The sequence below is a fragment of the Trachemys scripta genome, chromosome 5 (assembly GCF_013100865.1).
Source record: "Trachemys scripta elegans isolate TJP31775 chromosome 5, CAS_Tse_1.0, whole genome shotgun sequence".
NCBI lineage: Eukaryota > Metazoa > Chordata > Testudines > Emydidae > Trachemys > Trachemys scripta.
Window position 1 is genome coordinate 37,681,041 of NC_048302.1, and position 11,831 is coordinate 37,692,871.

At 38.2% G+C, this 11,831-nt stretch overlaps 1 protein-coding gene across 3 annotated transcripts in view; it reads left to right on the forward strand.

The window, feature by feature from the left end:
* METTL14 (methyltransferase like 14) overlaps positions 1-10,913 on the forward strand; it is a 38,295-nt gene extending 27,382 nt beyond the window's left edge. For all 3 annotated transcript variants that reach the window (XM_034772961.1, XM_034772962.1, XM_034772963.1), the window contains exons 8-11: positions 7-99; positions 1,564-1,680; positions 4,938-5,148; positions 8,871-10,913. In XM_034772961.1, coding sequence (XP_034628852.1) covers positions 7-99; positions 1,564-1,680; positions 4,938-5,148; positions 8,871-9,184 — 735 coding nt within the window. In that variant the 3' untranslated portion in view covers positions 9,185-10,913. The remainder of the gene's footprint in view (positions 1-6; positions 100-1,563; positions 1,681-4,937; positions 5,149-8,870) is intronic.
* The last annotated feature ends 918 nt before the right edge of the window (positions 10,914-11,831 follow it).

The window sequence follows — 11,831 nt, forward strand, 5'->3', positions numbered from 1 at the left end:
TTGTAGATTATGAAACTGGAAATTGAAGAGATTGCAGCCTCAAGGTCTTTTGTCTTTCTGTGGTGTGGCTCAGGGGAGGGTCTGGATCTTGGCAGAGTGGTAAGAACATCTTTTAAACTAAATCTAGGCTTAGACAAAATAAACATTTACTCAAGAAAGCTGTGATGGTCTCTCTTCTGTGCATAGACTCCTAAGCTTTAAATGAAGGGCTTTTTGTTACTGTGAGCGATACAGAGGGGAAATTAATCCAGCATTAATCCTTCAGACATTTATTTTCCTTATGGGTAGCTGTAAATATCTGAGGATGAATAAATCTGTGGTCTCCAAAGAGCTACATTACTGTTTTATCTCTAGTTTGTATGTGACTGCTGTGGGAGTAGGATGCCTTATTCTAGGTGATTATATCACTGTCTGTACAGAAATCCAAACAAATCCCAGCAGAATGTGTGCTTTTCAGTGAACGTTTTCAGGATGGCACCAGTGTCGTTATATCACTACTACGATAAACTCTTACATGTTAGACTTCTTATTTTTTAAAATCGGTTGAGTATAGTCTCTTAATGATGTTTTTAGTGAGCTGTATAAAGTTAGAGCATGACTGTTTTATTGTTATGCAGTAATTTTTGTGTGTGTGAGCTTTAAAAGCTTTCATCTCTCTTACAGTGTAGCTTATTTAGCTGAACAGAGTAGCTATGTTTGTTTCAGTTAATTGTACTGAACGGGGGGAGAGGTTAAGGCCATTGAGATGTTCTGTATTCAATTGAAGGGCGGTATGTGGACATTCATTTCTTTCTATACAGTACATTTTATTTTGTATCTTTTGATACAGGCTCACTGAATAACTTTTGCTGCATACTTGCTTCTGGTCACATTGAAGCAAAATCATGTTAGTTGAGTAGTTTTCAAATGTGATAAATAGCACAGTTTCAGAGTAGAGGGTTTTTCTCAGTCTGTGCTAGCAGACACTGGGTATTAGACTCCACCAACTCCTCCCTCGAAAGCAGGTTTGGAACAGTTTTTAAAGAGAGCTATTATAGCACTTGTAAACATTGTGTCCTTGTTCACATTTGTTTTTGTGCAGTCTCCCACTGTTGAACTACCAATGCAGCTGTACTAGTGGTAGCAACAATGGGAGCATTGCTGTAGATGGGACTAAAGCAAAAGCTGCACGTATTTTCACCACTGTGTCGTTTAGACCTGCTCTGAGCAAAGTCGTTGTCACAGAGGTAAAAACACCAGTATCCAGCTACACTAGTGCTCCAGAGGAGCTGCACCACACAGAATGAGATGATGTGAGACTTCCAGAGAAGGGTGATGTAGACACAGCCAGATAGTGTGAATGCAAACTATGCTTGGAAACTTGATTTCAGAACATGGCTAAAATAAAAGTGTGAAGATAAGTGTTTCATATATTGATGATTGACCCCTCCTTCAAACAAGTACAGAAGACAAACCTATTACATCTTACAAAGTCAATCTTAATTCTTAAATACATTGTTCCAGTATCTGATATCGTGCAAGCATCTTTTATCTTTGTGACTATTCTTGTTTGAAATATTTTAGTGTCTACGCAAGTGGGGTTACAGACGATGTGAAGATATTTGTTGGATTAAAACCAATAAAAACAATCCTGGAAAGACCAAGACTCTGGACCCTAAAGCTGTTTTCCAAAGAACAAAGGTACAGCTCTGGCTGAATTTTTCTCTTCCCTCCTCAGTTGATCTAAACTGAGTTTAGGGGTTCTCAAACTGGGGTCGGGTCCCCTGCGTGGGTCATGAGGTTATTACATGGGGAGTCGCGAGCTGTTAACCTCCACCCCAAACCCTGCTTGCCTCCAGCATTTATATTGGTGTTAAATTTATTAAAAAGTGAGTTTAATTTATTGGGGGGGGTCGCACTCGAGGCTTTCTGTGTGAAAGGGGTCACCAGTTTAAAAAAAAAAAAAAAAAAAAAAAAAAAAAATTTGAGACTCACTGATCTAAACAAACACCAGATGCTCCATTGCAATTGGTGGCCTTTGTGGTTTCAGAAAAATAGGTGCTAGGATTTTAGATTTCTTTTGCTTTCTTGCATAAATTTGTTTTCACAGAATGGGTAATTAATTTTTCACCGATTCTAGATTTTTTACTCAATTTGATTAAATATACAATCATTCACATTTAATGTTGCTTTATGAAGTTCTTTTATGATCTTCTGAATGTTCTTATTCATTCAAGTCTCATTGAAATGCAGATAGACAGGAAAGAGGAATTGTTTTCATTGTGCCTACCTGTTGGTAGAGTTGGTTGTCAGATTTTAAAAACCTCTATTGAAATGTAAATGATACATGTTGCATGAGCAAATGCTGGCTTCACAAATGTTTTCCCTCATTACTTGCTCAAATGACAGATAGAAATTGGGCTGGGATTTAGATTAGTTCTGTATAGAAACTGATTTATTTAATTCTGGAACACACCAGTTGCTTAGAAACAAACTTCCTTCAAACTCAGAATGGCAACAGGTTTTTTGGAAGAGCAGCTTTTGATTATATTACTTAGTTTGATTATAGAACTTGAGTATTTATTTATTTTAAAATGTTTATTTTAACATTTAAAGCTTTCAATTATAAATTGACATGGGCACTGTAAAGGCACATTACTAATCTAACTTTGATAGTAAAAATGTTTTCGAAAAACATACACAGGCATGCTCTTCTACTTTTTTAAAGAACATGACCTTAAGGACTACAGCTGTATAACAACTATCTCCCAGTGTCCTAAAAGGAAGAGGCTTTTCACTGCATATGCATGCACGACAAACTTCGGTTCAAATTAAATATTTACTTGATGCATATTTGAATGAGTAGTGTAGTAAGAGTAGGTTGTAGGTTAGAAAGCTTAACAACATATTATGTGAGAGTTGTAGTGGTAATCATAAATAGGCCACAGTCATTAGGGACTGTTTTAGGATATTTCATTTAACATAGTAATCGGAACAGATTTGTTTTAGTGATTATAGGGAGCTGTGTCTCAATTCCTGGCTTATAACAATTTAAAATTTCACTAACCTGATCGCCAAATTGATATACTTAGACCATTAAGCAGAATTTCAATGATTGTTACTATTTTAGCTGTGATCCAACTTCTATTTCTTTGACTTAAATGGGATTTGGACCAGTCCTTTATATGCTTGTATAACGTAAATATGGGTAGGTGTGGGTTTATATTATTTATTGTGTATGGTGGTTAAAGGCCAGATATTTTACAGCTTTTTCATGAATAAAAATAATGGTTTTATTTACATTGGAGATAAGGTTCATGTAGTTTTGTCAAAGGAGTTAGGTTGTTGATTCTGGTAACTGAGAATTCGCCTGTGTAATGTTGTGTATATGTGAATTTGGTATGAAGTTGGTGTCAGACTTGGTTATATAACAAGAATATGTTGGAAATTGGAGCCATTTTTATTCTGATCTGTCAGATGGCCAAGTTCATATTCTCTGTCAAATGTGAAGAAGGGAATATTTACTGATAATATTTCTATACAGTATCAAGTGTCAAAACTTAAGACAAGAAGTTAGTCTCTTGATGGAGGTTGTATCACTTAAATGTAATGTAACCTGAGGCATTTATAAACCATATTCCCTATGTTAGAAAGATTGTTTTTCACTGATATGCTGGTAACCACCAGGTTTATCAGTCTTGGCCTGATGGGTGATTTGCCTAGGGATTTTCTATGCTCCATCCTATTCTTCTTGAATATTTGTCTGAGAAATGGTGAAACCTAAAACTTGCATGCTGTCTGTAAGATCAGTATGTTGGATAGATCACTTTTTTCTTTACTTTTTCACAGTCGCTCTCTAACCCCTAGCCATTCTGCCAAAAATCTGGAAATGATTATACACTGTCTGCAATTTTTGAGAACCATCTGGTGATGCTTAGTAAATCAGTGTTTTATGATCTGAGGAAAATTGCTCATTGGAATGTAGTACTCACAAAAATGGAACTCTGACATTAATATGCACAGCCCTCATTTCCTCTCATGTCCAGTAAGGAGGTTCCCCATTAGTAGATCCTCTGTTGGTCACTTCCTATTATGTTATAGAAGGAAAAGAAACATAGTGCTTGTTTCATTTAATTCAAGCATTATACTGTTCTTTGATTCAAACTGCACTGATCACTTTACACTGGCTTTATTTTTTAGTATACTTTGGTGGCTATCAGGAAGGAATTGGTGGATGGAGACCAGCTTTGTAAAAGGCATACTATGAAAAGAAATTTGTAAAGGACCAGCTGTTACTCTTATTTCTATTGATTGATTCTTTCATGGCCATAAAGGAGCAAACTTTTTGAAACTTTTTTTCACAAGTTACCTTAACATCATGATTTAATTTAATGTTTGTGCCAGTGCATAATAAAATGAAGGAGAAAAAATATTGAGCTATCTGACTGCGTACTGTTTGTAGCACCAGCTTGCACTGTAATGATTCAGGAAATAATCTGTTAAGGACTCTTTTCCACCTTAGACCTCTTCATGATTCTGCCCTTTTAGTAGTAATCTGAAACAGTTTTAGAATCCATAATAAATTCCTATTTCAGACTGTGAATAATTTGATTTGCAGCACTGTGTGACTTTCAGAAAATGGACCACAATCAGAAACTCTTTAAATTAGGATCTCTTTTCTCATTGTTTTAGAAGGGTTTTTGGCACCTTTGCTGTTTGTTCCATTCTTTTGGATAAGACCTTAAAAACAGTTCATATTGGGTCAGTCCTATATAATTATCATAAAGATAAGAGTTTGCCATGTGGCTTTTGCTAGAACATTTTTTACACTTTATTGTGGTGTGCACTAGTCAGTTCTCAAAATCCAGAAATGATTGCATTGTACATATGTAGTTTGTAATGGGCTTTAGAATTTTTCAGGATGACACACCCTGCATAATTTTTTTTGTTCTGTCTAGGAACACTGCCTTATGGGTATTAAAGGAACAGTCCGCCGCAGTACAGATGGTGACTTCATCCATGCTAATGTTGATATTGACTTAATTATCACAGAAGAGCCTGAGATTGGCAACATAGAAAAACCTGTAGAGATTTTTCACATCATTGAACACTTCTGCCTTGGAAGAAGACGCCTTCATCTTTTTGGAAGAGATAGTACAATCCGACCAGGTAGATGTTCTGTTTATTTTATGAAATAGGTGAAAGTTCACTTAATCCAATTGTCCCTTCCCTTCATAACTTCCATATAAAATGGAATTTCATGAGTTCAGAGAGAAAACATTGACGCAAAATAGAATTTAGTCTAATGTACATTTATATTGCCAAGGTCTGTACTAGTCACAGACACCATGTTAACGTTAGAGTCCAGTAAAAGGGATTTCAGTAATCCTTATCTGACTGAAAGAAGCCATGTGGCCAACAGTAAATTTCTTGGTGGGGATTCCAACATGGAGCTCATTCAGCAGGAGGACATAGGGATCCATTGGACAGAGGACTTCCACCTTGCAAACAAGACTTCCACTCTAGTTGCTGTGGAGTGGGGATGGGGGGATAATTCCACCACTTGCCATGTTTGGGGAACTCTGCCAGCAGTGAAGAAGTGTAGGAATTGTGCCCTAGTATTACGCCGTGGCTACACTGGCGCTGTACAGCGCTGCAACTTGCTGCGCACAGGGGTGTGAAAACGCCTCCCCCCCGGAGTGCAGCGAGTACAGCACTGTAAAGCGCCAGCGTAATCAGTGCCTGCAGCGCTGCACGTTCGCTCGCAGCGCTGCAAGCTATTCCCCTCGGAGAGGTGAAGTATATACAGCGCTGCGAGAGCTCTCTCGCAGTGCTGGTGGCGCGACTACACTCGCGCTTTGAAGTCCTGAGTGTAGCCAAGGCTTTAGTTGTGGGCTATTGCACCCCCCCTCCCCCACCCCCCGCCCTTACTGATCAGAATAGGAGAGGCACTTGCAAGCAGATTAGGGTGTGCATCTATAGATGGAACAGTATACACACAAACAAAGGGATGTACCTTCCCCTCCCTTGCTGGAGTTGTGTATGGAGGTTATTCTGTTGCTAGGGTTATAACTTCTGCTGCTGCTCATGTGTCTACCAGTGAGGGGTACAGTGACAGACCAAGACTCCAGCTTAGCACTGCCTACTAGTAAGTTGTCTTTTATAAACGTACAGATATTTGTCTACTTTTAAAAATGAACAAAATGCCATAACTTCAGGTTTACAAGCTTTTTTTCTACTAGCTGTTTAGTATAATGTCTGTGCTTAAACTGTTCAGGCTCTCAGTTGGAAAACCAAAACCTTTTAAAGCCATTTTGATATGTCATTCCTCTATTGTTAGACTTCATTTCAAAAAAGAAATAGAGCAAACTCCATAGCAGCTTTGGAAAGTGAATGTCTTTATCATCTGCAAGGCAGAAAATAACACTCACTGCTGGTTATAAATTCTAATCCGTGTGAATATCCTAAAGAGCTTTTTAGACAGATGTGTCCCAGGTCAGGTGATAGATTTCAAGTAAATTAAGAACAGATTTCCTCCCACATCACCAACCAAGCAATCGTTAAAAAGCAGCTGAATCTGGAAAGTCTGTGGCAGCCGTTGCTTTTAGAGGGAGAGAAATGCCTTTCTTTTATCATACATCAGACGTCCTCGTCAGCTCTAAATTTTCTTCCTCGTTATTGCTGAGCTAATGTCAGATAAAATACTTTGACTGCTATGATGGCCTTTTACACCTTGTCAGAATCATGACCTATGTGTGGCTTCTTTCCTGAAAACTATTTTGCCTTGAATAGCCATGTGAGCTTGAATGGCATTGCCAGCAATTTGATACGTCCCTGTATTGGCTCGAAGTCTAAAACTACAACGCCCACTGCTTGCCTAGTCTAGAAGGTACCAGTGCATGCATCAGACCTTCTGAGGTTACTTTCAGTCTAAAGTGTTGCACATTTCTTCTGTCATGGGCGCTTTCCTGTATGAAATGCAGTTTCACTAGGAAAAACATATTGATTTAGAGTAGAATTCATTCTCATGCACACTTGTTACCAAGTTTTGCAATACTAGTAGATGGTATTTTAACCTTATAGGGCCTAATACAAAGTGGATTTTGGCAATCTAACTTTATTTGGTTTTAAAAAAGCATTGTAGTTGCCAGAGAATGGTTGCGATCTGGCAATTCTTAAGATAGTTAAAATCAGCTGACTCAGGCTGTTACTCTCACTGAAAGTCATCCCCTGGTTAATGACTGTGCTAAGATTGTGTATCCCATTAGTATGAGCTTTGGATATTAAACACGTTCAGGGTTGTAACACATTTATTAAAAAGAAAATGCATATTTGCGAGGGAACTTCCAAAGCTGTGATCTCAATTGCTATGGTCTCTTTAAGTAGCTTTCTTATTAAAACAATGTGTTGCAGTAAATGGGAGTAACTAATTTTTGACTAAACTAGGGAAGTGTGTTACACTAGGCAGACATGTTATGCCTTGCAATTTGTAAGAGCGCTAAGGCTTGCTTGTATTATAAAAACAAAATTAGTCCATTTGGGATGGGAAGGAGAATGATACCACAACTGCAAACATTACACTCCAAAAGTGTAGTCTGGCTTCTCCAGTAACATGTTACATATATAACTAACCAGCTTCTGTTATATCTAGTCAGCCTTCCACTGTTCTCTAGATGGTGTTCTCGGTCTTAATTTAATTTGTTACATGTCTTTGAGGGAGAGAGAGAACATTTCACCTTTGAGGCTTCTTTTGACTGTACTGCAGAGATTCACATAACTTTGTTAATCTCATGTTATATTCACCTACTGGGCTGCTTCTGTATTTTAAGCTAGTGACAGGCCCTCATGTTCTTTGGAACTGTATTGTACGCTTAATTACAATATGATTAGCTCAGTAGAATAACAGTGGCCCCTCTCTTTTGTTTGTTCAGGCAGTGGCAAAAGTTGGCAGAGCACACTTTTGCTCGTCAGTGATGATTAGCACTTAAGTAGTATTTTTCATCTTCAGAATGCTTTGCAAACAACTGCTGACACATCCTCACAACACTGGTGGATGTAAACCTAACCCATTATTTTTATTCCCTATTTTAAAGTTGGGAGCTGGGGGGAGTGCAAAGTTTTAGTTGACCCTGGCAAAGGTCAGGAAGTTAGTATTAGAACCTGGATTTTAATTTGTTCCTTGTTGCTAGCACTCAGTCCACTAAACCCTGTCTTTCTCATTAGTAAGTGATATATAACTGGAAGTTCAATTTCCAGGAATTCTCTTCAGTGGGTAAAATAGTGGACCACTTGTATAGTGTCATGAGGTACAGTACACACTTAAACCTGAATATCTTTCTGGTATCTTCATTTTCCCTGAGTGGTATTTTCATTCTTATGTAAACTAGTCAATTTAAGGACTATGCATTCACATAGATGCCTGCTCAACCAAGTTGCTTGCAGTGTTGCTGTAGCTGTATTTGTCCCAGGATAGGAGAGAAACAACGTGGGTGAGGTAATATCTTTTATTGGATCAATTTCTGTTGATGAAAGAGAAGAGCTCTCTGGATCTCGAAAGCTTGTCTCTCTCACTAGTAGAACTTGGTCTAATAAAAGATATTACCTCACCTGCCTTGTCACTCAACCCAGTGTAAATTTCAAACTGAAATGTTCACATTTCCACAAGTTGGCAACTTTCCCATGCACTTTTTTTTTTTTTTTTTAGAAGGGTTCATTGCTGGCTGCTTCTTATAGACCTAACAAAACTGTTTGTTTTTCAGAAAACATTGCTATCAACTCAGAGCTTTAGCCAACATCCACATGAAGATGTTAAGAAAAAATGAGTTTGTCCTTAAAGCATAAAATTCAGTTTGCTGCTCTTGCTAACTTTTTATCTTCTATTTTTTCTTTAGGCTGGCTGACTGTGGGACCCACCCTCACAAACAGTAACTTTAATGCAGAAACCTATGCCTCCTACTTCACTGCTCCAAATTCCCATCTGACTGGTTGTACAGAAGAGATTGAGCGACTTCGACCTAAGTCACCACCTCCAAAATCCAAGTCGGACCGAGGAGGTGGAGCTCCTAGGGGAGGAGGAAGAGGCGGGACTTCAGCTGGCCGGGGAGAGAGAGGCAGAGAGAGGAATAGAACTAATTTCCGGGGCGAAAGGGGTGGATTCAGAGGGGGCCGCGGAGGAACCCATAGGGGAGGCTTCCCCCCACGCTGATTACATTTCAGTCATTAGTTCTCCCTCTGGTCCTATGCCTCTTCTTTTCCATATCTTTTTTTAGTCTTGTTTCCACTGAGATGAGTCATTCCGGGGACTTTTTTTAATTGATTGTGCTTTCTGCAAGCAGTTCCAGATACTTTACCTGCCCACATCTTACTTGGCAGGTGGGATCCAGCACCTAATGGCAATGAGCTAAAAAGCTGCTGGCAGCTTTCATTCACCAGGAAGGTGGTCAGAGCAGACTGGGAACATCAGAAGGGTTAGCTCCCCAAGCTGTGATTAGGATTTCAAGAGGAATCACTTGTTCTGATCTTTTCCAACTTAAAAAAAAAAAAAAAATCTCTTTCAGCTTTTTTCTTTAACGTTTCCCTATAAACTCTGAACAAATCCCCCCCTTTCCTTTTGCGTAGGTATCAGTTTCTTTCCGTGGTCAATATGATGGGTCAGGACTCAGAGATGCAATTTGAATTTGCATGATGATAATACAGACTTGCATTGTATTTACGGAAGGAAAAATGGTGTGTCTATAATAGCATTTATTTCTTCCTCCCCTATATTCATAACTAAACAGAGGAGTAATATTGAATAAATAGAGCTCTATTTTTTTCTATTTGTTTTAAATTCCCAGTCATTCCTGGGAGTAGTTTTGTAGTAGTTTTATTTTTGACTTGTCAGATATATTTAAAACATTTTTATCTTTGATGTTTGGACTGAAAAACCAGAAACAATTTTATGTTGTCACTTGTAATGCTTCATGGAAAGCAAAAAGTGGCAGTCATCCATATTTGATCTAGAACTTTTGTTTACGTAGACATGCATTGTTTTAAAGTAAAGAATCTTGTCCATTGCCTGTTAACTGTCTTATTCATGACTAGGGAAAGCCAAGTTTTATTACAAAATAAATGCAGTATGAATAATGAAACAGCCCCAATGGAGGTAGTATTTGGGGAAAGGGGAGAAAGCCATAAAGAGGAAAAGTGCTTCCAGAGATATCTGGATAAATTCCACCTGCAAACACAATGCTCAGTGATTGAAAAATTGTGTTTTAAGCTTTGTATAGTAAGTGATGTGGGAATGAGAATGTCTTATAGAAAATCAGCTTCAGAATACAACTTTAAAAGAGAAAGAGATTCACCTTTATTGTAACTTTGTGGTATTTGGTTTTAGAAAAGCCAGCTCTGTAAATCATTTGTACATTACTTGATGCATATGAACAAATCCTGGCCCCACTGAAGTCCTGGGGATTTTGCTATGGATTTCATTGAGACTAGAATTTGGCCCTAGGACTCTTGTACTATTTATCTACTGAACTTTTAAATGAATGTCCTGTAAAGTGGTGAATAATGAAATTTATTTCAGTATTGTTTTTGATAAACATCTTTCCTAATATTTTCTAGAATTATTTGGTTTCATTTAAATGCAGGTTTTATTCATTCTTCAACTTGCCCTTAAAGTTTCTATTTAGTTGGTTTTCTGCTTAGACAATTCAGCTTTCCTTTGTAAAGGAACACAGGTTCCTATTGTGTCAATGGATGAAATCTTCATCATTGTTTTGCTTAATGTTTTTTTTTTAAACACACACACACACACACACACACACACACACACACACACAATATTTCCCCTTCCACCACCCCCCTTTATAATTTGGACAGTTTACCAGACTCTGATTTTAGTAACTGTAAATGACAATTGGTGATGGATTAATAAATTTCTCTATTATAGACATTGTACTTCTACCTGTGTCACATCTGCAAAACTGAGGAGTGACTCGAAGTAGAAGTTAGTTCAGTTGAGGTCCTTGAATCCTTGATTTTCTAGAATATCAGTAGCTCATTTGAACATCAGTGATGCTTGTAGCGGATTGCATCTGGAACAAGCCCAGAATGCTTAATAGTGGCGTGCCACAATCTTGGAATGGTTCTTATTTTTCCCGATTATATTGTGCTCATCCTGTGTTGTTTTAGTAGTGAATATTGTACATGCTTAGCATTACAGATGGCACCGCCATGCCACTGAAAACAGCTTCTGTAAAGGTGAGGAGGAAAGTGATATTAACCCAGTGCTTTGTTCCTCTGATTCTTCTTCCTCACACACGCCTTCTCTTCAATTGAACAACAAGTATTCTGGCATCAAATATGAAAGGAGCATTGAATCCTCGATACTGCACTCTAACCTAAAAATAACTCTTAAAGGAGAACTGGGATGTCTTGCTTTAGTTCAGAATGGCAGAGTTGGGAAAACTGCTTAAGATGGGAAAGCAATAAATCGCTCTTAAGGCTTTAACTGCCTTTGGATGCACACTGCTCCCATTGATGCCAATGAAAGTCTCATTACACATTGACAAACAACTTGCTCCTTGTTAACTGATGATGTTGACTCTCAGGAAATATGGATTCTTGAATGTCATCCTGGGCAGTTTTCTGTACTTCAGAGGTACACTAGGGTTGTGTGCCCTTTGTGTCAGCACTGATACAGAGAGACTGCGTCTCCATGTGACAAGGTAGCACATTATCCATATTTGGTCTATCCTTGACTGACAACATATGCAGCTCATTAGAGCTTTGTGGTGATGACCTCCGTTCATGGGAAACAGAAGTGAGGCTATATTCTTTCCAGATAGGCTATAAAAATTGCCACCATT